A 25,898-nucleotide genomic window follows, 5' to 3' on the forward strand; every position below is an offset into this window, starting at 1 on the left:
AGCGCCCACCATAAAGCTTCTTTTCTCATTTTTTACCTCACAATTATATAAATATATGAGGCTGTCATCCCACTCCGGTCAGGAGACTCGCGGCCAGCCCATGCATTGTAGTCTCACTTGGACATGTGAATGACCCGTAACGAGGTTGTTTTTATCCTCTTTGCTGTAATCTATAGCAGGGTTCCCCAACTCCAGTCCTCAAGGCCCAACAACAGGTCATGTTTTCAGGATTTCCTTAGTATTGCACAGGTGATGTAACTATTGCCTGTGCTGATGATGGAATTATCAGCTGTGCAATACTAAGGAAATCCTGAAAACATGACCTGTTGGTGGGCCTTGAGGACTGGAGTTGGGGAACCCTGATCTATAGGACACAGTTCAGACCGAGCTTTCATCAGTCCTCATAGAGCAGAGACGCTCAGCACGTGATACCAGTAGAGCCCACAGTATTAGAAATATTTATTTTTTCTCCCACCACATATTCAAAAAACCTCACGGAAAAAAGGCGGCCATATTTACCAAAACCAAGATGCTGTGACCCTGAATCACTTCTCACGGACAAGCCGTGAGTCAGGATAGTCAAGGAGTTTGAGGTCAATAGCCAGGTTGGTACATTATAAAAAGAGGGAAGAGACAAAGACCTAGTCAGGTCACAGTCCAGAGTCAGAATTCCAAGGTCAGCGTGTGTCAAGGCAAAAGGGGTAATACAAACTGGTAGTCAATAGGGAAAGCCAGGGTCCGGCAAAAGAAGATCAGAATGTCTGAATTCAGAGCATAAAGCACAGCGGGAACAAACCACATAGAGCTGAAAGCTACGACCGGCAGCTATCGGGGACTTACAGCTCAGCTAAGTAGCTGGGTAATCACTAGGAACAGGGAACACCTGAAGGAAACTCAGCACCTCCCAGTCTCAGATTGGACGTGCTGAGCTGTCAATCAAAGTACCGACAGCTCAGCACGTCCCTGCACTAGATTAGATGACTGAGCTGTCTGTCACTGCGTCTAAGACACACTGAGCGGAGGAATCGTGACAGACACAATATCAAATACACTGCAGGACACAACAGTCCCCATGATAAAGGCGGAGGCAGCACAGGTGCAAAATAGATGAAACAACCACTCACACCGATGGTTCATGGAAGGGCGGCTGCGTAGTATTATCTGTGTGACTGGCACCCTATATCGGCCTTATCCATCTGCACTTAAAAGTGTGGTACATAGTGTCTGGCCTATAACCTAATAGAGACGCTCACCACACACTAAACACTTATACAGGCTCCATCCTGCAGGGTACAGCAGAGTCCTGCATCCACTGAGGCCACTGATCATGTGACCCCTGACTCCTCCCCTCCTGTGACCTCATCACAGGTCCTGTGCGCACAGAACAGCCATATATGTGATGGCGGCTCTGCACTTGGAGGTATGTGGAGATTCCCCATTATTCTTTATATCGCCTCCATACTCCGCAGCGCTGTACACACATTAATATCACCATCCCCATTGGGGCTCACACTCTCTATAGACTTTATTCACACATTGCAATTGCATTTTGCAGCTACAAAAATAATTAGATTTTTACATTTGTGTGACCTCCCAACTGTCAGAGAATATAAAGAGGGATAGATTGTACATCATGATGACATCTTAGGCCACGTCCATAACCATTCCTCTAACCCTTAACACCACCCATTGCCATTTAATACTACCCTGAACACATAAAGTAAATGGACAACCCCTTTACACTTAGGCCGTATCCTCAGTGTTCCTTTCTATCCTCAGACCATCTCCTCTGCATTTCTTGTTAGTCTCCTCAGCGCTCTTCTTTATTCTCGGGCCATCTCCTCAGCGCTCCTCTTTACGCTCAGGCCATCTCCTCGGCGCTCCTCTTTACTCTCAGGCCATCTCCTCGGCGCTCCTCTTTACTCTCAGGCCATCTCCTCGGCGCTCCTCTTTACTCTCAGGCCATCTCCTCGGCTCTCCTCTTTACTCTCAGGCCATCTCCTCAGCGCTCCTCTTTACTCAGGCCATCTCCTCATGGCTCCTCTTTACTCTCAGGCCATCTCCTCAGCGCTCCTCTTTACTCTCAGGCCATCTCCTCAGCGCTCCTCTTTACTCTCAGGCCATCTCCTCGGCGCTCCTCTTTACTCTCAGGCCATCTCCTCGGCGCTCCTCTTTACTCTCAGGCCATCTCCTCAGCGCTCCTCTTTACTCAGGCCATCTCCTCAGTGCTCCTCTTTACTCTCAGGCCATCTCCTCAGCGCTCCTCTTTACTCTCAGGCCATCACCTCAGCGCTCCTCTTTACTCTCAGGCCATCTCCTCAGCGCTCCTCTTTACTCTCAGGCCATCTCCTCAGTGCTCCTCTTTACTCTCAGGCCATCTCCTCAGCGCTCCTCTTTACTCTCAGGCCATCTCCTCAGCGCTCCTCTTTACTCTCAGGCCATCTCCTCAGCGCTCCTCTTTACTCTCAGGCCATCTCCTCGGCGCTCCTCTTTACTCTTAGGCCATCTCCTCGGCGCTCCTCTTTACTCTTAGGCCATCTCCTCGGCGCTCCTCTTTACTCTTAGGCCATCTCCTCGGCGCTCCTCTTTACTCAGGCCATCTCCTCAGCGCTCCTCTTTACTCTCAGGCCATCTCCTCAGCGCTCCTCTTTACTCTCAGGCCATCTCCTCAGCGCTCCTCTTTACTCTCAGGCCATCTCCTCAGCGCTCCTCTTTACTCTCAGGCCATCTCCTCAGCGCTCCTCTTTACTCTCAGGCCATCTCCTCAGCGCTCCTCTTTACTCTCAGGCCATCTCCTCAGCGCTCATCTTTACTCTCAGGCCATCTCCTCGGCGCTCCTCTTTACTATCAGGCCATCTCCTTAGCGCTCCTCTTTACTCAGGCCATCTCCCCAGCGCTCCTCTTTACTCAGGCCATCTCCTCGGCGCTCCTCTTTACGCTCAGGCCATCTCCTAAGCGCTCCTCTTTACTCTCAGGCCATCTCCTCAGCGCTCATCTTTACTCTCAGGCCATCTCCTCGGCGCTCCTCTTTACTATCAGGCCATCTCCTTAGCGCTCCTCTTTACTCAGGCCATCTCCTCAGCGCTCCTCTTTACTCAGGCCATCTCCTCGGCGCTCCTCTTTACGCTCAGGCCATCTCCTCGGCGCTCCTCTTTACCATCAGGTCATCTCCTTAGCGTTCCTCTTTACTCAGGCCATCTCCTCAGCGCTCTCCTTTACTCTCAGGCCATCTCCTCAGCGCTCCTCTTTGCTGAGGCCATCTCCTCAGCGCTCCTCTTTACGCTCAGGCCATCTCCTCGGCGCTCCTCTTTACTCTCAGGCCATCTCCTCAGCGCTCCTCTTTACTCAGGCCATCTCCTCAGCACTCCTCTTTACTCTCAGGCCATCTCCTCAGCGCTCCTCTTTACTCTCAGGCCATCTCCTCAGCGCTCCTCTTTACTCTCAGGCCATCTCCTCAGCGCTCCTCTTTACTCTCAGGCCATCTCCTCGGCGCTCATCTTTACTCTCAGGCCATCTCCTCGGCGCTCCTCTTTACTATCAGGCCATCTCCTTAGCGCTCCTCTTTACTCAGGCCATCTCCTCAGCGCTCCTCTTTACTCAGGCCATCTCCTCGGCGCTCCTCTTTACGCTCAGGCCATCTCCTCGGCGCTCCTCTTTACTATCAGGTCATCTCCTTAGCGTTCCTCTTTACTCAGGCCATCTCCTCAGCGCTCTCCTTTACTCTCAGGCCATCTCCTCAGCGCTCCTCTTTGCTGAGGCCATCTCCTCAGCGCTCCTCTTTACGCTCAGGCCATCTCCTCAGTGCTCCTCTTTACTCTCAGGCCATCTCCTCAGCGCTCCTCTTTACTCAGGCCATCTCCTCAGCGCTCCTCTTTATTCTCAGGCCATCTCCTCAGCACTCCTCTTTACTCTCAGGCCATCTCCTCAGCGCTCCTCTTTACTCTCAGGCCATCTCCTCAGCGCTCCTCTTTACTCAGGCCATCTCCTCAGCGCTCCTCTTTACTCTCAGGCCATCTCCTCAGCGCTCCTCTTTACTCTCAGGCCATCTCCTCAGCGCTCCTCTTTACTCTCAGGTGATCTCCTCAGCGCTCCTCTTTGCTCTCAGGCCATCTCCTCAGCGCTCCTCTTTACTCTCAGGCCATCTCCTCAGCGCTCCTCTTTACTCTCAGGCCATCTCCTCAGCGCTCCTCTTTACTCTCAGGCCATCTCCTCAGCGCTCCTCTTTACTCTCAGGCCATCTCCTCAGCGCTCCTCTTTACTCTCAGGCCATCTCCTCAGCGCTCCTCTTTACTCTCAGGCGATCTCCTCAGCGCTCCTCTTTGCTCTCAGGCCATCTCCTCAGCACTCCTCTTTACTCTCAGGCCATCTCCTCAGCGCTCCTCTTTACTCTCAGGCCATCTCCTCAGCGCTCCTCTTTACTCTCAGGCCATCTCCTCAGCGCTCCTCTTTACTCTCAGGCCATCTCCTCAGCGCTTTCCTTTACTCTCAGGCCATCTCCTCAGTGCTCCTCTTTACTCTCAGGCCATCTCCTCAGTGCTTTCCTTTACTCTCAGGCCATCTCCTCAGTGCTCCTCTTTACTCTCAGGCCATCTCCTCAGCACTCCTCTTTACTCTCAGGCCGTCTCCTCGGTGCTCCTCTTTACTCTCAGGCCATCTCCTTAGCACTCCTCTTTACTCTCAGGCCATCTCCTCAGCGCTCCTCTTTACTCTCAGGCCATCTCCTTAGCACTCCTCTTTACTCTCAGGCCATCTCCTCAGTGCTCCTCTTTACTCTCAGGCCATCTCCTCAGTGCTTTCCTTTACTCTCAGGCCATCTCCTCAGTGCTCCTCTTTACTCTCAGGCCATCTCCTCAGCACTCCTCTTTACTCTCAGGCCGTCTCCTCGGTGCTCCTCTTTACTCTCAGGCCATCTCCTTAGCACTCCTCTTTACTCTCAGGCCATCTCCTCAGCGCTCCTCTTTACTCTTAGGCCATCTCCTTAGCACTCCTCTTTACTCTCAGGCCATCTCCTCAGCGCTCCTCTTTACTATCAGGCCATCTCCTTAGCGCTCCTCTTTACTATCAGGCCATCTCCTTAGCGTTCCTCTTTACTCAGGACATCTCCTCAGCGATCTCCTTTACTCTCAGGCCATCTCCTCGGGACTCCTCTCTGCCCTCAGTCTGTCTCCTCATCGCTTTTCTATGCTCCCAGGCAGTCTCCTCAGTGCTTCTCTCTACACATAGGCTGTCTCCTCAGTGTTCCTCTCTGCTCTCAAGCGGCCTCCTTTGCACTCATCTCTAACCTCAGGCTGTCTCCTTACCACTCATCTCTTCCTTCAGGCTGTCTCCTGAGTGCTTCTCTCTATCCTCAGGCTGTCTCCTCAGCGCTCCTCTTTACCCTCAGGTCATCTCCTCAGCGCTCCTTTCTACCCTCAGGCTGTCTCCTCAGAGCTCCTCTTTACGCTCAGTCTCTCTCCTCAGCGCTCCTTTCTACCCTCAGGTCATCTCTTCAGCGCTCCTCTCTGCTTTCAGAACCTCTACTCAGTGCTCTGCTCTCAGGCCGTCTCCTCTTTGCTCCTCTCTGTATTCGGGCCATCTCCTTTCTTCTCTGCTCTCTGGATACCTCACTGGTGCTCACAGGGGTGGATTAAGAGTAGCAAGGGCCCCGGGCAGTTTAGAAGGCGCGGCCCCCCCCCCCAGACACCCCCCCTCAACACACACCTGATTTATCACGTGACATGTCACATGATCCCCTGTGATAGTTCACGTGAAATTAATTTGCCACAATATTAATTATATTTTTTTTTTAGGCTGTGTGCCCACTATGCGTTTCTTAAGCGTTTCCGCAGCGGCAATTGCGCTACGGAAATGCTTAAAAAACGCTTGGTAAAAGGCCTGCCATGTTCCCCAATGATAATCCCCATGTGCTGTGCACATGCTGCGGAAATTTCCGCTGCGGATTATCATTGCGGAAAAATCCGCAGCATTACCAATTATTTTGCGGAAGCGCGGCGTTTTCGCCGCCATTGACTTGCATTAGAACGCATGGAATCTGCATCCCTGCATCTGTAGATGCCGAATCCAAGCGTTTCAATGTGCGGATGGTACCCGGGTGTGGAGGACAGGAGACTCTCCTCCGGACCCGGGTACCATAGAACCTGTAAAAAAAAGAATAAAATAAAAAATAAATATTATACTTACCTTCTGATGGCCCCCGGTGTCTTTATCCGATGCGTCCTGGCTCCCCGGCAGCTCGCGATGGTCTGAAAAGGACCTGCCGTGACGTCATTTGGTCATGTGATGGGTCATGCGACCGCTGACGTCGGCAGGCCATCAGAAGGTAAGTATATATTTTTTATTTTTTACCATTCTTTTACGGTCACACTATATAAATCCATGCTGGTTGCCGGTTGCATGGATTTATATAGTGTGACCAAGTTGTCAAGCACTTTCTAAGTTATGCTAAAATCGCTTGTCAACCCGCATGCAGAAATGCTTGTGAAGAACGCTTCACATCCGCATGTCCCTAGCAGAAAAAACGAATGTACAATCCGCATGTACAATCCGCATCTAAAATCCGCATGCGTTTTTTCTGCCAGGGAGATGCAGAAACGCTAAAAAAAAAATCCGGAACATTTCTGTATCGTGGGCACATAGCCTTACATTAATTGTGTGACTCAATATTGAGAACACGTAGCCATCTATACACAGCGGGAGGCCGCACGGCCCCCCCCCCCCAGAGACAGCAGGAGACCGCACGGCGCCCCCCCCAGAGACAGCAGGAGACCGCACGGCGCCATCTATACTCAGCAGGAGGCCGCACGGCCCCCCCCCCGCAGAGACAGCAGGAGACCGCACGGCGCCCCCCCCAGAGACAGCAGGAGACCGCACGGCGCCATCTATACTCAGCAGGAGGCCGCACGTAGCCATCTATACACAGCAGGAGGCCGCACGTAGCCATCTATACACAGCAGGAGGCCGCACGGCGCCATCTATACACAGCAGGAGGCGCACGGCGCCATCTATACACAGCAGGAGTCCGCACGGCGCCATTTATACACAGCAGGAGGCCGCACGGCGCCATTTATACACAGCAGGAGGCCGTACGGCGCCATCTATACACAGCAGGGGGCCGCACGGCGCCATCTATACACAGCAGGAGGCCGCACGGCGTCATCTATACACAGCGGGAGGCCGCACGGCGCCATCTATACACAGCAGGAGGCCGCACGGCGCCATCGATACACAGCAGGAGGCGCACGGCGCCATCTATACACAGCAGGAGGCCGCACGGCGCCATCTATACACAGCAGGAGGCCGCACGGCGCCATCTATACACAGCAGGGGGCCGCACGGCGCCATCTATACACAGCAGGGGGCCGCACGGCGCCATCTATACACAGCAGGGGGCCGCACGGCATCATCTATACACAGTGGGAGGCCGCACGGTGCCATCTATACACAGTGGGAGGCCGCACGGTACCCCCCCCCCAGAAACAGCAGGAGGCCACACGGCGCCATCTATACTCAGCAGGAGGCCGCACGCAGTCGCACACACACACAAACATATACAGATATACATACACGCATAAACACATTTGAAACACAAAAATACATATAAGCAAACATCACACAATGATATCTGCCTGCACATACACACACACACATATATACACATACACACACACATACATATACACACACACACATACATATACACACACACATACATACATACATATACACACATACATATACACACATACATATACACATACATACATACATATACACACACACACATACATACATATACACATACATACACACACATACATATACACATACACACACATACATATACACATATATATACATACACACACACACACACACACATATATATACATACACACACACACACTTATAGACTGGGACAAAGTTCTTAATCAAGGAAATACGAATAGTAAATGGGAAACCTTCAAAAGAATTCTGAATACTCAGTGCGAGAGGTATATACCGTATGGGAATAAAAGGGCCAGAAATAAGAGGAAACCAATATGGTTGAAGAAGAACGTAAAAGGGGCGTTAAATAGCAAAAAAGAGGCATTCAAGAGATTAAAACAGGAAAACAGTAAGGAGGCGCTAATGTGTTACAAGGAAAAAACGAGAACCTGCAAAAAACAAATAAAAATAGCGAAGGAGGAAACAGAGAGACGTATTGCTAGGGAAAGTAGATCAAATCCCAAACTGTTCTTTACGTATATAAATAGTAAAAGGATTAAATCAAATAATATTGGACCGATAAAAAGTGATGAAGGCAAAATCATAGAGAAAGATGAGGATAAAGCTAATCTATTAAATAAATTTTTTTCGTCAACTTTCACAAAGGAAAAAGAACTAACAGGCGAAATGAGAAGTGACAAACTTAATCCTCCACTAAGTATGACAAATCTAACCCAAGCTGGGGTACAGAAACGCCTCAGTAACATTAAAATAAACAAATCACCAGGACCTGATGGCATACACCCACGGGTACTAAGGGAACTAAGTAATGTGATAGACAGACCGTTATATCTTATATTTAAGGACTCTGTTGAGACTGGGTCTGTACCACTTGATTGGCGACAGGCGAATGTAGTGGCAATATTCAAAAAGGGAGCAAAAAGTAACACCGGAAACTATCGGCCGGTGAGTCTGACGTCCGTTGTGGGCAAAATTTTTGAAGGCTTTATTAATGAGGCAATCATGGAGCATCTTGATGCTAATAATCTATTAACCCCGAACCAACATGGATTCATGAGGAATCGCTCCTGCCAAACAAACCTGATTGACTTCTACGAGGAGGTTAGCTCTCGAGTAGATCAGGGGGAACCAGTGGATGTCGTGTATCTCGACTTCTCAAAAGCGTTCGATAGCGTGCCACATAATGGGTTGGTATACAAAATGAGAATGATGGGGCTGGGGGAAAATGTCTGCAAGTGGGTAGCTAACTGGCTAAAGGATAGAAGGCAGAGGGTGGTTATAAATGGAATATACTCAGATTGGGTAAGCGTCACTAGTGGGGTACCACAGGGGTCTGTACTAGGCCCAATGCTATTTAATATCTTTATTAACGACATAGTCAACGGGATAAATAGTAAAATATCAATATTTGCAGATGACACAAAGTTATGTAAAACAATTAATACAAAAGAGGATAGTGAAGACCTACAGAGGGATTTGGATAAGCTGGGTAGGTGGAGCATTAAATGGTAAATGAGGTTTAACGAGGAGAAATGTAAGGTCATACATATGGGAAGGAAAAATGGAAGTCACCAGTACTCACTGAATGGGAAACCATTGGGGAATTCAGAGATGGAGAAGGACTTGGGCATCTTGATTGATAGCAAACTAAATTGGAGTGCCCAAAGTCAGGCCGCTGCTGTAAGGGCAAACAGGGTAATGGGATGTAGCAGAAGAGGTATAGCTGCAAAGGATGAGAACATTGTTCTTCCACTGTACAAAGCACTGGTCAGACCACACTTGGAATACTGTGCTCAGTTATGGGCCCCAATATATAGAAAGGATATAAATGAGCTTGAAAAGGTACAAAGGAGGGCAACAAAATTAATAAGGGGAATGGAGGGACTGCAATACCCAGAGAGGTTGGCAAAACTAGGACTATTCAGCCTGGAAAAGAGAAGGTTGAGGGGGGACATAATAAATGTATACAAATATGTTAGGGGACAGTATAGAGACCTTGCCCGGGATTTGTTCAAAAGGAGGGATATTACGGTAACAAGAGGGCATTCACTAAGACTGGAAGAGAAAAGGTTTCAGCACCAGCATAGGAAGGGGTTCTTTACGGTAAGAGCAGTGAGAATATGGAATTCACTGAGTGAGGAGACGGTAATGTCGGATTCACTAAACCAGTTCAAGCGGGGACTGGATGCTTTTCTAGATACCAGGCAGATTTCTGCATATACTTAAAAATAGAATAAAATAGTAGGTTGATACAGGGATTTATTCTGACTGCTGGTTTCAGAGTCGGGAGGGAATTTTTCCTCAGGTGAAGATTGGCTAAATCATTTGGGGTTTTTGCCCTCCTCTGGATCAACTTTAGCAATTACAGAACTAACAGGTCGAACTTGATGGACGCAAGTCTTTATTCGGCTTTACTAACTATGTAACTATGTAACATACATACATATATACACATACATACACATACATATACACATACATATACACATACATACATACACACATATATATACATACACACACACACACATATATATATATATATACATACACACACACACACACACACACACACACATATACATACATACATACATATACACACACATACATACATATATATATATACACACACACACACACACACACACACACACACACACACACACACACACACACACACACACACATACATACATACATACATACATACATACATACATACATACATACATACATACATACATATATACACACACAGACTCACCATCTCCCGGCTCGGCTCCAGTCCTCAGGCTCTCCGGTGGTAAGTAGCAGTGCAGGCCGGGGCGCACTGCATGACGTCACAGCTAGGAGACACGGCCGCGCACAGGGCCGTGTCTACTAGCAGTGACGCGGCCGGGCCAGCACAGGGAAGTTAACTGCTGCAGTGCTGGCCCGGCCGATCAAGAAATAGCGGCCGTGCGCCGCTGCTGGGGGAGCGGTCCGGGCCCCCCCTCCCGCCACTGATGCCGGTATGTGCCGCGGCGGCGGCCCGCACATATAATGAGGGCAATCCGGACATAGACACCCCGCCCGGAGCCACGGGCCCTCTGGAGGCTCGGGGCCCCGGGCAGTCGCCCGGATTGCCCTCATTATAATCCGCCTATGGGTGCTCATATCTAACCTCAGGCCATCCCCTCAACACTCTTCTCCACTTTCCGGCTGTCTCCTCAGCGCTCCTCTCTTCCCTCAGACCATCTCCTCAGCATTCCTCTCTTCCCTCAGACCTTCTCCTCAGCGTTCCTCTCTGCTCTCAGGCCATCTCATCATTATTCCTGTCTGTCCTCAGGCTAAGGCTCATTACAACATTGAACATCACAATGTGCCCTGAACCAACAGCAGAAAGTATAGAAGAGGTTTCCCCTATCAGTGTTCTGTACACAATCTACGAGCCTGTGTAACAAATACTATAATCCGCATTACTCACCTTCCCCTGCTCCAGTGCCGGCTCTCTGCTGCTGCTCGGGTCTTCTTTATAGGCTGCAGTTGTGATGTCATGTCTTTAGCGTGTGTGATAACTGCAGCCAGTCAGCGGTCTAATGCGCTACAGGTGTGATGTCACCAGGGCTGAAAATTTAGTATCTAACAATTTTTCCGTGTCGCCATTTTCTGAGACCCGTAACTATTTTCATTCTTCCATCGATGGACCGGAATCAATGATTATTTCTTGTTTTCTTCTTTTTGTTGATACAATTTTGGAGGAAATATGACATTTTAATAGCTTTTTATTACATTTTTATGTGGAATTGTGGTGGCCAAAAACATTATTCCTAGTTTTTCGATTTGTACCATATGCAAAAAAATATTTCAAAATGTTATTAATTCAGGCAGTTATGTACATGGCAATACCGAATATTTTTTTAATGTACTGGGCAGCACGGTGACTCAGTGGTTAGCACTGCAGCCTTGCAGCGCTGGGGTCCTGGGTTCAAATCCCACCAAGTACAACATTTGCAAGGAGTTTGTATGTTCTCTCCGTGTTTGCATGGGTTTCCTCCGGGTTCTACAGTTTCCTCCCACACTCCAAAGACAAACTGATAGGGAATTGAGATTGTGAGCCCTGATGGGGACAGCAATAATTATGTATGTAAAGAGCTGCGGAATATGTTAGCGCTATATAAAAGTAAAGATTCTTATTATTATTATGTATTACATTTTGCTATTTACTTTGGGGGGGGGGAAGCGGAATCATATAAACATTTATTGTTTGTGTTTTTTTATATTTTGTCTTATACGGTACAGACCAAAAGTTTGGACACACCTTCTCATTTAAAGATTTTTCTGTATTTTCATGACTATGAAAATTGTACATTCACACTGAAGGCATCAAAACTATGAATTAACACATGTGGAATTATATACTTAACAAAAAAGTGTGAAACAACTGAAAATATGTCTTATAATCTAGGTTCTTCAAAGTAGCCACCTTTTGCTTTGATGACTGCTTTGCACACTCTTGGCATTCTCTTGATGAGCTTCAAGAGGTAGTCACCGGAAATGGTCTTCCAACAATCTTGAAGGAGTTCCCAGAGATGCTTAGCACTTGTTGGCCCTTTTGCCTTCACTCTGCGGTCCAGCTCACCCCAAACCATCTTGATTGGGTTCAGGTCTGGTGAATGTGGAGGCCAGGTCATCTGGCGTAGCACCCCATCACTCTCCTGCTTGGTCAAATAGCCCTTACACAGCCTGGAGGTGTGTTTGAGGTCATTGTCCTGTTGAAAAATAAATGATGGTCCAGCTAAACGCAAACCGGATGGAATAGCGTGCCGCTGCAAGATGCTGTGGTAGCCATGCTGGTTCAGTATGCCTTCAATTTTGAATAAATCCCCAACAGTGTCACCAGCAAAGCACCCCCACACCATCACACTTCTTCCTCCATGCTCCACTGTGGGAACCAGGCATGTACAGTCCATCTGTTCACCTCTTCTGCGTCGCACAAAGACACGGTGGTTGGAACCAAAGATCTCAAATTTGGACTCATCACCGTGTCTTTGTGCGAAGCAGAAAATGTGAACGGATGGACTCTACATGCCTGGTTCCCACCGTGAAGCATGAATGAGGAGGTGTGATAGTGTGGGGGTGCTTTGCTGGTGACACTGTTGGGGATTTATTCAAAATTGAAGGCATACTGAACCAGCATGTCTACCACAGCATCTTGCTGCAGCATGCTATTCCATCCGGTTTGCGTTTAGTTGGACCATCATTTATTTTTCAACAGGACAATGACCCCAAACACACCTCCAGGCTGTGTAAGGGCTATTTGACCAAGAAGGAGAGTGATGGGGTGCTACGCCAGATGACCTGGCCTCCACAGTCACCAGACCTAAACCCAATCGAGATGGTTTGGGGTGAGCTGGACCGCAGAGTGAAAGCAAAAGGGCCAACAAGTGCTAAGCATCTCTGGGAACTCCTTCAAGATTGTTGGAAGACCATTTCCGGTGACTACCTCTTGAAGCTCATCAAGAGAATGCCAAGAGTGTGCAAAGCAGTCATCAAAGCAAAAGGCGGCTACTTTGAAGAACCTAGAATATAAGACATATTTTCAGTTGTTTCACACTTTTTTGTTAAGTATATAATTCCACATGTGTTAATTCATAGTTTTGATGCCTTCAGTGTGAATGTACAATTTTCATAGTCATGAAAATACAGAAAAATCTTTAAATGAGAAGGTGTGTCCAAACTTTTGGTCTGTACTGCATATATATATATGTGTGTGTGTGTGTGTGTGTGTGTATGTATATATATATATATGGGCAGAGGAAGTGGGGGGGTAGGTAAGGTTGCAGCTGGACACGTTGTGGATGAGGGGAGGTATGTGTCCCCGAGGTACCAAGCTTCGGTGATGTAGGACCCGGAGAAGCAGGCTCCAGCACACATAGTGCTGAGAGGGAGTTAATGGGCCCGGATTAAAGGGCTGGGTTTTATGAGCAGCTGAAAGAGCTGGGGGGGGATCAGCTGCTCACTTACCTCCAGTCCAGGTCTTGGAAGGCCTGATTTAAGACAGCTGCGCCTCTCTCAGTGTGCTGTTTGCTGTGCAAGGTGAGCAGACCTTGCATGTGCTGCTCAGAGTCTGCTGGAGGCAGAGAAAAGCATCTGCATTTAAACGGCTGAGGCCGTGCTCTATATGGAACTGCTATTTGATGTTTTGTTCTGTTATACCTTTTCGGAACCTGAAAGAGGCTGTGATATTTTTGTCTCCTGCCTGGTTTATGGACATTTAATAAACCACCAGTTTGTTTGAACCTACGGACTGCATCCCTGTGTGAACCAGCGCCTACCGTAGAGCTGACCCCTCACAATAAATATATATATATATATATTTTTTTTTTTTTTTCCATTACTCTCCTTAGGTGTCCTGCCTATTTTTCCCCACTTCCACATAGTGCTATAACCATCTATAGTGTCCTATAAAGTATTAGCCCCCCCCCCCTCATTACCATATATGACTCGCCCCCTGGGCCGTGGGGCACTCGGATCCGGGCAATAGGGAAACGGTGGGAGTAGTAGTGGCAACCCGGTTCCGTGGCTCAGGGTGGTCAGGCCAGTGGTAGTCCGTTATGTGCTGATGTTTATGTCTGACTACGCCACCCGTGGATTGCGGTTATTAGGAACCGCCGCTGCATGCAGACCGCTGGGGCTGATGAGGTGTGCAGCTAGGGTAGTGTGACTCCCCACGGGAAGAGTGCGGCCCCAGGGCAGTATAGTGGATGGTGGGAGTGATGGTAGTGAGAGTCCCAGTGCTGGTAGCGCTGGAGGAGCAAGGAGCACACAGACAACAGGTTGCAGTCCAGGGTCTTTACTAGAACAGGTAAACTGACCCACAAACAGTCCCGGCTAGGAGGGGACCTGGATGTCTGAGAGCAACGGGGAAATTGGCCCTGGTCAGGGTGAGGGTGTAGGCCTACCGTGCTTTCTGCGCTCCTTCTGGCTATCTCCTCCTTATAGAGTAACAGCCCACGTTTCTGAGCTTTCCGTGTATTCTCGCCTGTATGGCCTGCGACGTGGGTTCCTTTCTGCTCCCAGCCTTGTACGGCTTTACTGGTCCCTTCGGTTGTGGCAGGGCCTCCAGGCTTCTTAGGCCAAGGAATATACAGTCCCTTGCGGACTGGTTCTCTGCTGGGGGATGTGGAATCCTTCCAGCCTCAGACACCAAAGTCTGGTAAACTAAGTCCGTTTCTGCCAAGACAGGCTCTCTTCGCCTCTTGTCTCTGGCTTGTGGCTCTCCTCCTGCCACACTTCCTCTTAGGTGCAATCAACTTTCTGTCCCTGCTCCACTCTGGGACACGTCTCAGTGCTGAGACAGGCCATCCAGTTCTCTCTAACCCTGCCCCCAGTACCAGCTTTTATAGGGGCAGCCAGCTCCCCCTACTGGCCTGAGACAGGAGGCATTGCATACTAATGTTCGCCTGACTAGAGAACCTCCCCCTTGCTCTCAGACACAGCTTTAATACATTTTGTGGCATCCAGGCCAGGGTGACACATATACAGTAATGTTCCTCATCTTTGTTACCCCCATAGTTTTAGTGCCCCACACCACTAATAGGGTTCTTCTCCTCTTTTGCTGTATTCTACAGGATATGGTTGTAATCATTTATTTTTTGTAACACCTGAGCATACACTGCACCCTGCTAGGTGCAACCATGCCAGTGTTTCTTTTTGTATTACCATAAAAAAAACAGTGCACCCCTAATACACATTGAAAGAACTGAGAGATTTAAACTTGCTTATAACATATCATAATCACAATGGAGACAAGCTTCAGATTATTACCCAACTATTTTCACTTTTTGGCTTTGTCAGGGGTGAGATGTGGAATCCACGGTCTATGGATTGAAGGATGATTCCTGAACATTGCACCCATAGCTTGTAGCAGGTGAGAATAAAAAATAGGTTTCTTGATCACTTTGAAGCATACACTGTGTGCGCAATTATTAGGCTAGTGAATATTCTGACCATATCATCATTTTTATGTAGATTTTCCAAATACAAGCTGTATAAACTTAAATGTTTAGTGGATGAAGTAGATCAGCTGATGTGTATTTTGTAATGAGGGGTGTGTGGCCTATGGATATTGAAACCCTTTATCAGGGGGGTACAATTATTAGGCAGCTTGTTTTTCTCTGGCAAAATGGGCCAAAAACAGTTTTTACTGACTATAAAAACTCAAAAATGGTTAAGTCTTACAGAGGGATGCAGCACTCCTTAAATTGTTCAGATATTGGGTGTGATCACAGAACCTTCAAAAGTGTATATGATCACAAAAGAAAAAAAAGAATAGCATTAACTGCAAAAGATTTCAGAAGACTCAAATGTGAAGCATCCAGGAAGATATTATCCTCTTGTGCTGTCCTATTCCAGAACTACAGCCTTCCTGGAGGCCAGAAGTACAAAGTGTTCCGTGCTCAGAGACAAGGCTGAGGCTGAATACCGACCACCACTGAACAAGATACAACAAAAGACTTGTCCAAGAAATATTTAAAGACAGATTTTTCAAAGGTTTTATGGACTGATGAGAGTGATTCTTGACGGACCAGATGGATGGGCCCGTGGCTGGATCAGTAATGGGCACAGACCTCGATTTCGACTCCGACGTTAGCGAGGTGGAGGTGGGGACTGCTATAGGCTGGTATTATTACACATGAGCTAGTTGGACCTTTTCAAATTGAAGATAGATGGAAAATCAACTCCCAAACCTTCTGCCAGTTTTTAGAAGACACTTTCTTTAACCCCTTTACAGCCCATGACATATTAATACGCGTCTGTGCCCTGGGCTTTAAGAGCCCGACCAGTATTAGTACGTCATCGCGATCCTGCGCGCACACAGGCTGTGCGGGCGCGATCGCCGCCGGTTGTCAGCTGATTGTCACAAGTGGATTGAACATGTCAACAAGTGGATTGACTCACATCTGCAACCTCTGGTTGAATGTCTGCCTTCCTTCCTCAAGGATACTGGGGACCTTTTGAGGAAGGTAGGTGGTCTCTATGTTGAGGAGGATGCCATTCTGGTGACTGCAGATGTTGAGTCACTATACACAAATATAAGGCACTCTGATGGTCTCTCCGCAGTCAAATTCTTTCTTGATACGTCATCATTACCTATACCTCTGAGGAGCCTGATTCTTGAGCTGTTGGAGTTCACCTTGAACCATATTTTTTTCATTTTCAAGGGGTCCTATTTTCTGCAGCTCCAAGGGACAGCCATGGGCGCGGCCTTTGTGTCCGCTTATGCTAATCTGTTCCTGGGGCTGTGGGAAAGGGACCTCTGCCTGTCAGATTGTGTCCTTTTTTGGACGCACTACATCGATGACGTCCTTATAATCTGGCAGGGCTCACCCACTTCTCTTGAAAATTTTATGAATGAATTAAATTGTAATAACTATAATATCCACTTAACATATCAATTTGATCCCTATCGAGTGGAGTTTTTGGATGTCTCCCTGAGAAGGGATACATCTAATTGCCTACAAACCTCTGTGTTCCGTAAACCAACGTCAACAAACATGCTTTTGCATGCTAAATCTTCTCATCCTCGGCACATGATCCAGGCGGTACCTGTGGGGCAGTTCCTCCATATTCGGAGGATCTGCTCCACGGACACGGAATTTGAGAGACAGGCTGTGGAATTAAAGGAGAGATTCTATGCGAGACGATATAGCCGGCGAATGATTAAGCAGGCATATAGAAGGGCAAAGTCCTCCTCAAGACATGATTTGGTCTATGGGAGCCAGGCTAATAGAAATAAGAAGGAACAAGTACGTTTTGTTACCAACTTTAATTGCCAATTTCCTCGTTTGAGGAATATTTTGGCCCGTTCTTGGCACATCCTTAAAGCTGACTCAATAATATCACGCTTTATCTCGGATAGACCGTCTATTTCTATTAGACTTTCGAGGAACCTTCGAGATCATTTGGTACATTCACACTATGAGAATGCGGCAGGTATTACCACTTTTTTGGATGGACAACCCAGGAGGAGTGGGTGTGTACCGTGTCGTCGATGTGTAGCATGCCCTAACGTGGAACGGAGTGATACATTTTCTAAAGTAGATGGATCTAAGGTATATAGGATTAATAAATTCATCACGTGTACTACCAAATATGTGATCTATTTTGCGACATGCCCATGTGGTTTTATCTATGTGGGCATGACCACCCGCCAATTTAAGGTAAGGGTCCGGGAACATGTGTTGGCCATTTTTGCCGCAGTCGACCACATGGACACATCCACCGTGAAGACAATTCCACGCCATTTTAAGACCTACCACAATTGTGATGCCTCCCTATTTAAGGTAAGAGGTATAGACTGCATTATACCAGGTATACGGGGTGGAAAACTGGGTCTTAGATTGGCCCAGATGGTGTCCAGATGGATCTGGACTCTGAATACCTTATATCCAAACGGATTGAATGAAAGCATCAGTTATTCCCCCTTTCTCTGACCGGTCATCGGATAACCGGGTGTCTATGCGCGAGTGCGTCTATAAGGCATTCGCTCATGGTTACCCAGGAATATAATTATGGGATTCAGTGGATTACACTTTAGTTTTAGATGTTTTGTGTATGTTTTTATCATGTGATTTACTTTTGTTTTTTATAAAATTTTTATAGATTCATGTTGTGCTTTTGGGGTATTCTTCTCCCCTTTGTCACTGTGGACACTTTCTTATGGATATGTGAGAGGATTTCTTCTTGGATGACCAAAGACCAAATACCACTGCGAATTTTGAAAAGGAATAATCGGATATGGACATCTCTTGCTTTTTCATTGAATTTTATACCCGATTGTATGGAGGATTGCCCTGCATGATATGCTATGTTGGGGGTATAATGATATGTGACTAATTAACAATAGTTTGGGGTCAAATAAGCTGTGCGGGTATTAATTAATAATCTTGGGACCTCCTCTTGGATGTTTCCCGTTTTACACCATTGTTTATTTATTTTTTACCCTTTGAATATGATCAATTGTTCTATGCCAGGATCCCTATGACATTGTTTCCCTCATTAACATACCTTATGATGTCCGCCTCACACTTTTCTTCCCTTCTCCTCGTTTTCCTTTCTCTCCTTCCTTTCCACCCCTCCTTCCTTCCCCCCCCCCTTTTTTTCTTTTCCTCTCTTTTCTTTTTCCATGTCCACGTTCACTATGGGTGTTTTTATTCACCTCTCACAGTCATGCCTTGAAGTTTATATGCACAATATAGAAGGTAACATTGTAGCCAAGTACGCATGCGCGTCGCGGTGCCTTGGGTGCCCGCCGGCTCTCTGTATCTATAATGACGCTTGGCAATGCATTGCTTGCCGGGGGTCATGTGACGCGGAGGCTGGCCGGCGTCTTGGTCTCCGTGGTGACGCATGCGTCACATCCGGCTCCACGCGAGTGCCGTACAGCGTTGCCTGTCTCCAAGGTGATGGCAGCACTATTTCCGGCATGGAGCGCCGGCTGGCGCCTATATAAACCTGTCGCTCCATTTATCTTCATGCCCCCTGAAGAAGGGAGTGTGAAACGCACGTCGGGGCATCTCACTGCACTTGTGTGCTCTCCCCACGGGTCCCCCTGTCTCAAGCTTCCTGGATAGAACTCCGTGACTTGAAATCCCTGGTATGTATTAGCAATCAATACTTATCTGTACTCACTAGCATTTACTACAGGGATTGCTCATTGAAGGGAGTTGATGAGTAATTCCCTCTCATTTTACTCTTTATATATTATAGAGGTGATTTACTTAACTACCATGCATATATATATTTATTGACTTTGATTATTAACCACTGTTGCTATGACAACAACAGTTTGGTGTATTCTTTTTAAGCCTGAGTCATATGATTGTAATAGTTGGTATATGTGGGGTCCTTTGGGGTAGTGACTGTGTTTGTGAGAAGCTTTTTTATGCTACCACTGTTCTCAAGTTCACTTTTTCCCCCTTTTTTCCCCCTTTTTTGTGCCTTATATTTATAATAATTAATTTTTTAATAATAAACTTTATATGAATTTCTAAAGATAAATCTTTGGTAGTCCCTCTTTCGTTGTTTTCTTTGGTCTTCTTATTAAAATTTAACGATGGGATTCAATTAGTCCTTCCATGGATATATATATCATTGATGAATATTATTTACGATAAACCCCATTTGGGGCATATGCACTATCGTGTCCTATGAATTGTTATGGTTATGTGCAGGGAGCGGTCCCGCACCGCTCCCAGCACATTAACCCCCGCAATGCTGCGATCGAAGTCGATCGCAACATTGCGGTGGCAAGGGGAGGTGATCGGTATACTCAACTCCTCTTCCGGCCTCCAGCGCTGTCTGATGGAGCTTCCCGGGTGTTGCCATGACGACCCGATGTCATCATAACATCCGGGTCACCAGGCAGCAGGAACATTGTTTGGTCTTGCGCAGTGCACGACCACACAATGTTCTCACTGTGCAGCGCTGACTGCCTGCATGGCACAGGGATGGTGCTCCATCCCTATGCTGAGGAGGCGATCAGAATAAAATAAGTGAAAGTCCCATAGTGGGACAAAGTAAAAAAGTGTAAAAACTCTCAGAAAGTGGAAAAAAATTTTTTAAAAATATTTAAAAAAAAAAATAATCCACCAAAAATAAAAATATAATGTACCCATCAATAAATATTATTATGAAAAAAAAGCAAACAAACAATAAAAGTACACATATTTGGTATCGCCGCGTCCGGAACGACGTGACCTATAAAACTGTCCCACTAGTTAACCCCTTCATTGAACACGGTAAAATAAATAAATAAAAAACAAAGCAAAAAACAATGCTTTATCATCATACCACCAAACAAAAAATGGAATAACATGCGATCAAAAAGACGAATATAAATAAAAATGGTACCGCTGAAAACGTCATCTTGTCCCGCAAAAAACAAGCTGCCATACGGCTCCATCATCCAAAAAATCTAAAAGTTATAGCTCTCAGAATAAAGCAATGCAAAATAATATTTTTTTCTATAAAATAGCTTTTATTGTGTAAAAGCGCCAAAACATAGAAAAACGATATAAATGTGGTACCGCTGTAAACGTACTGACCCGAAGAATAAAGCTACCTTATCAATTTTACCACACGCGGAACAGAATTTAAAAAAAACAAAAAAACAATTCATGAATTGTTGGTTTTTGTTTATTCTGCCTCCCAAAAATCGGAATAGAAAGCGATCAAAAAATGTCACGTGCCTGAAAATGGCACCAATAAAAACGTCAAGTCATCCCACAAAAAACAAGCCATCACATGACTCTGTCAGCCAAAATATGGAAAAATTATAGCTCTCAAAATATGGCGATGCAAAAACTAGATTTTACAAAAAATGCGTCTTTTAGTGTGTGACAGCTGTCAATCATAAAAACCCCATATGATTCTGGTATAACTGTATTCGCACCACCCGAAGAATAAAGTCATCTAATCACTTATACCACAAGAGGAACGGCGTAAAAAATAAACTCTCGGGTTAGGGTTGTGCTAGGTTTAGGGTTGTGCTCTTTCAAAAGTAAGAAAAAAAGATGGCGATATGGCGACTAGTGTTGAGTGCAAGTGCTCGCTACTTGAGTTTGCATTGGGTGCTCTGGTATGCATTGAGTATCGTGGGTATTTCAGTGACATGCTCGAGTCTCCGCCCCATATGCTTCGCGGCCAAAAAAACGTTGCGGAGATTGCCTGCCTTGCCTGTTTAGACACACAGGGGCTCTACAAATACGACATGGTTCCAATTTGTTAGCGGACACCATGTCACGTTTGGAGAGCCCCTGTGTGCCTAAACATTGGAGCTCCCCACAAATGACCCCATTTTGGAAACTAGACCCCGCAAGGCACCTATCTAGATGCATAGTGAGCACTTGGAACCCCCAGGTGCTTCACAAATTGATTCGTAAGAATGAAAAAGTGGGAAAAAAAACACTTTTTTATTTTTACGGATTAATTTGTGAAGCACCTGGGGGTTCAAAATGCTCACCACCCATCTAGATAAGTTCCCAGGGGGGGGTATAGTTTCCAAAATGGGGTCACTTATGGGGGGTTTCCACTGTTTAGGCACATCAGGGGCTCTCCAAACGCAACATGGCGTCCGCTAATTATTCAAGCAAATTTTACAATCGAAAATTCAAATGGCGGTCCTTCCCTTCCGAGCCCTGCCGTGCGCCCAAACAGTGGTTTTTCCCCACATATGGGGTAAGTGCGTGCCCAGGGGAAATTGCACAACAAATTTTGGGGTCCATTTTTTCCTGTTACCCCTGCGAAAATAAAAAAAATTTGGTCTAAAGTAACTTTTTTGTAAAAAAAAGTTAAATGTTCATTTTTTTCTTCCACATTCAAAAAATTCCTGTGAAGCACCTGAAGGGCTAATAAAGTTGTTGAATGTGGTTTTGAGTACCTTGAGGGGTGCAGTTTTAGAATGGTGTCACTTTTGGGTATTTTCTGTCATAAAGACCTCTCAAAGTGACTTCAAATGTGATGTGGTCCCTAGAAAAATGGTTTTGTACATTTTGTTGGAAAAATGAGAAATCGCTGGTCAACTTTTAACCCTTATAGCTCCATAACAAAAAAAATTTTGGTTCCAAAATTGTGCTGATGTAAAGTAGACATGTGGGAAATGTTATTTATTAACTATTTTGTGTGACATATCTCTCTGATTTAAGGGCATAAAAATTCAAATTTTGAAAATTGCAAAATTTTCGCCAAATTTCCATTTTTTTCACAAATAAACGCAAGTGATATCGAAGAAATTTTACCACAATCCTGAAGTTCAATATGTCACGAAAAAACAGTCTCAGAATCAGTGGGATCTGTTGAAGCGTTCCAGAGTAATTACCTCATAAAGTGACAGTGGTCAGAATTGTAAAAATTGGCCTGGTCATTAATGTGCAAACCACCTTGGGTTGTAAAGGGGTTAAGCAGAGGTACAGAAAAAATCTACATCTTTAAAAAAACAGGATTGTTCTGCGGGACAATGCTCAATCACAGCATTGAAGTCTTCATTGCTCAGTGCCCGGAAATATTTTAAAGATGAAAGACTAATGACATGACTTTTTCCTCACTGGACCTAGACCTTACTGAGAACTTTCGAGCTTTTCTTAAACTCGAGATTTATGGTGAAGGAGAACAGTCCCCTCTCTGATCAGTGTCTGGGACTATGGTTGGTGCTCCCCACAAAGATGAACGTCAACAGAGTAAGAAATGAATGGACTCCATGGATGAATGGCTTATCACTGGTGTTGAGAAGAATGGTGGCTATATTGGTCACTGATATATATTTATTAAATGTCAGAAATGTATTCTATAACAGATGAAAATAAATAATTAAGATGGAAAATTTTCATTTTTCATATAGTTGCATAATAATTCTGGACAGAGATATTCTGCTAAGACAACACCTCACGTTTACTTTGTTAAATATTCAGGTTTCAGGTTTATTACCCTTTGGATTGACCGACAGCACTGGAGATGTGAAATAATAAAAGTAATCATCAAAAATACAAATTATCTAATAATTGTGCACACAGTGTAGAGAAGGTGGTGGAGTTAGAAGAACTTATCTTGGAGTGGTGAGATATAAACAAATAAACCATTAACATATTTTATTGGCTGTACAAAGACTGCTGTTTCTTTATATTGTTAAATTACCTGAATTATTTTATAACTTCCGTAATCCCAACTGATAGCACATAGGTATCTCTGTCTGACCTGAAGATGTATGAAGTGCTCTACCACATTATTGCTTCATACCGGCATCACAATGCTGTTAATTTTTTTTTATTACACAGAATTTTATATATTTTACACCAACTCATCTTCAATCCACTCAGATTCACACAATATGAGATACTAATAATTTATCTATATAATTTTCCTATAGAAGAATGGATAGAGACAGAAGGAAGATGGTGGAGAGGATATTACACCTCACCCCAGAGATCCTCTTCCGGCTTACTGGAGAGGTGAGAGATTCTGATGACGTCACATTACATCATTCTTATATATGGGAATAACAGATGGACAGAACTGGGGAGGTGAGGACTCTGGAAATGTCTGTAGTGAGATTTATTAATGTGTCTCTCCATAACCAGGATTACACAGTAGTGAAGAAGACCTCTAGTGAGCGCTGTCAGGACCCTGTGTCTGAAGGATGGGGAAGACCCCTGAGCCCAATCACTGGACCTCCACCTCACCCCCTGATACATGAGGACATCAATGACCAGAAGATCCTAGAACTCACCTACAAGATGATTGAGCTGCTGACTGGAGAGGTGACACTGCTGGGAATGCTGGGACATTATACAGTAACGCTATGAAGGGATCGGGGGGATGACGGTATCATTGTATGTGTCAGGTTCCTATCAGGTGTCAGGATGTCGCTGTCTATTTCTCCATGGAGGAGTGGGAGTATTTAGAAGGACACAAAGATCTGTACAAGTTCGTCATGATGGAGGTTCCCCAGCCCCTCACATCACCAGGTAATAGACAGGACTAAATACACACGGCCTATAATTATCTGTATGTAAAGAATGAATTCAGTCCCTGTATGTGTTTCCTCCAGATCTATCCAGTAAGAGGTCAACACCAGAGAGATGTCACCGTCCTCTTCTTCCACAGGACTGTAAACAAGAAGATCCCAATGTTCCTCAGGATCATCAGGTAGATGGAGAGAATGTATCATGAGATCTCCCCTATGATGTGTAGACGGCTGTGAAGGTCTTGTGCTCAGTCTTGTTTTATCCACCAGTATTATATGTTTTATACTTGTGTAATGAGAACGGTGGAGATGGCAGGATTAGAGCTGATCATAGATGTGACTTCTCCATCTGTCTGTGACTTTTACAATATTTGTTTCAGGGTGAAGATCTGACCCATATTAATACTACAGAGGCATATGTGAGGGGTGATGAGCGGTGTAAAGAGGAGATTCCTACATATGACTACCCAGGTGAGTAGTAACCACTAAATGCAAAGAAGCCACAGATTCTTCTCAAGTACCGGCTGTGGCTGCTTTATCAGTGGTGTAGTGCTGTTGTGTCACAATTGTGTGATCACTATTTTACCTCTAGACCACAACATTTTCCTCCATCCAAAAATGTTCATATTACTTTTTGTAATTGTGAAAGACCTTTTCTGTAGGACTTACAAACTTGAGGATCCACCTACCCCCTGGGATTAGAAGACACTGACCCTTACCTGCCCAGATCTGTAAACTACAAAGCCAAATGACAGCGTACGTAGAATGTGCTGACAAGTGAGAAAATCAGTTGAAGAGAAAGTGGAGGGTAATGATGCTGCTGGCTTCCTAGAACCCTGATATCTTATTGGATGAATCTACCTTTTCTCCCTTCTGTGCTGCTGAATGTCCTCATATGGTCCCTACAAGACTAGGTCCAGTCTCCCTGACCTAACTTAACTTTTATGATCGACAACATTAAATGTGCAGTGAGGCCAAGTGGGAATTTCTGTACAATAACAGCAGAGTTTCCCTTTATGCTGACTTTTCAATATCTTTTAAAACTAACTAACTTCATACAGGATTGTGATAAACTATACAGAAAAGATTACACCTGTGCCATGATATATCTCTAAGCTGTGCGTGGCTGATGGCTGTAATATACATTTATTCACGCCTGCAGGAGATGTGGTGGCATGGCTCCAGCCCTGGTTTCATGGATTCACTCCACGTCATAAATTACATTATGTTTTCAGTCCTAAGGAATTCAGATTACTGCTCAATCTCTCCTGAAATGGGGGCGCTAATACTTTCTCTACTCTTCTGCTCAGGACTTATAGTAGCTCCAATGGTCCACCATAAATGAGTGCAACTCCGATTTAGTGTTGGAGCTCTCCCCTCTTACATATGTTGTTGTTTGGGATGTAACATATCTTTTATTCTGTCTTTTTTTTACAGGTTCATTCTGTATGATAGCTTTATTGTGGTGGGATCAGTCAGTAAATGAGCCGGGGTCACAACAGGAAACAAATACACAAGCCGGGAGCTGAGCACAGAGGACTGAACCAGAGGAGAACAAGGCTGTATCTGGCAGCTTCCGGCAATATGCTTCCAGCTTTAGTAGGGTGCGGTGCTTTCCAAATGGCTGAAGCAGGGAGCAGATTACTCCAGCTGGACAGCACACACA

At 45.7% G+C, this 25,898-nt stretch overlaps 1 protein-coding gene across 1 annotated transcript; it reads left to right on the forward strand.

Moving 5' to 3' along the window:
• Nucleotides 1-1,355: 1,355 nt before the first annotated feature.
• On the forward strand, nucleotides 1,356-25,684 carry LOC141197706 (oocyte zinc finger protein XlCOF8.4-like). Its single transcript, XM_073662792.1, has 8 exons — nucleotides 1,356-1,420; nucleotides 23,636-23,717; nucleotides 23,847-24,026; nucleotides 24,110-24,233; nucleotides 24,317-24,414; nucleotides 24,613-24,703; nucleotides 24,825-24,868; nucleotides 25,670-25,684. The coding sequence occupies exons 2-8, from the start codon at nucleotides 23,640-23,642 to the stop codon at nucleotides 25,682-25,684; spliced, it is 630 nt and encodes a 209-aa protein (XP_073518893.1). The 5' UTR covers nucleotides 1,356-1,420; nucleotides 23,636-23,639.
• Nucleotides 25,685-25,898: the final 214 nt, after the last annotated feature.

This window comes from Phyllobates terribilis, unplaced genomic scaffold (genome assembly GCF_046119375.1).
Source record: "Phyllobates terribilis strain yellow unplaced genomic scaffold, ASM4611937v1 Scaffold_86__1_contigs__length_6382490, whole genome shotgun sequence".
In the NCBI taxonomy this organism is placed as follows: domain Eukaryota; kingdom Metazoa; phylum Chordata; class Amphibia; order Anura; family Dendrobatidae; genus Phyllobates; species Phyllobates terribilis.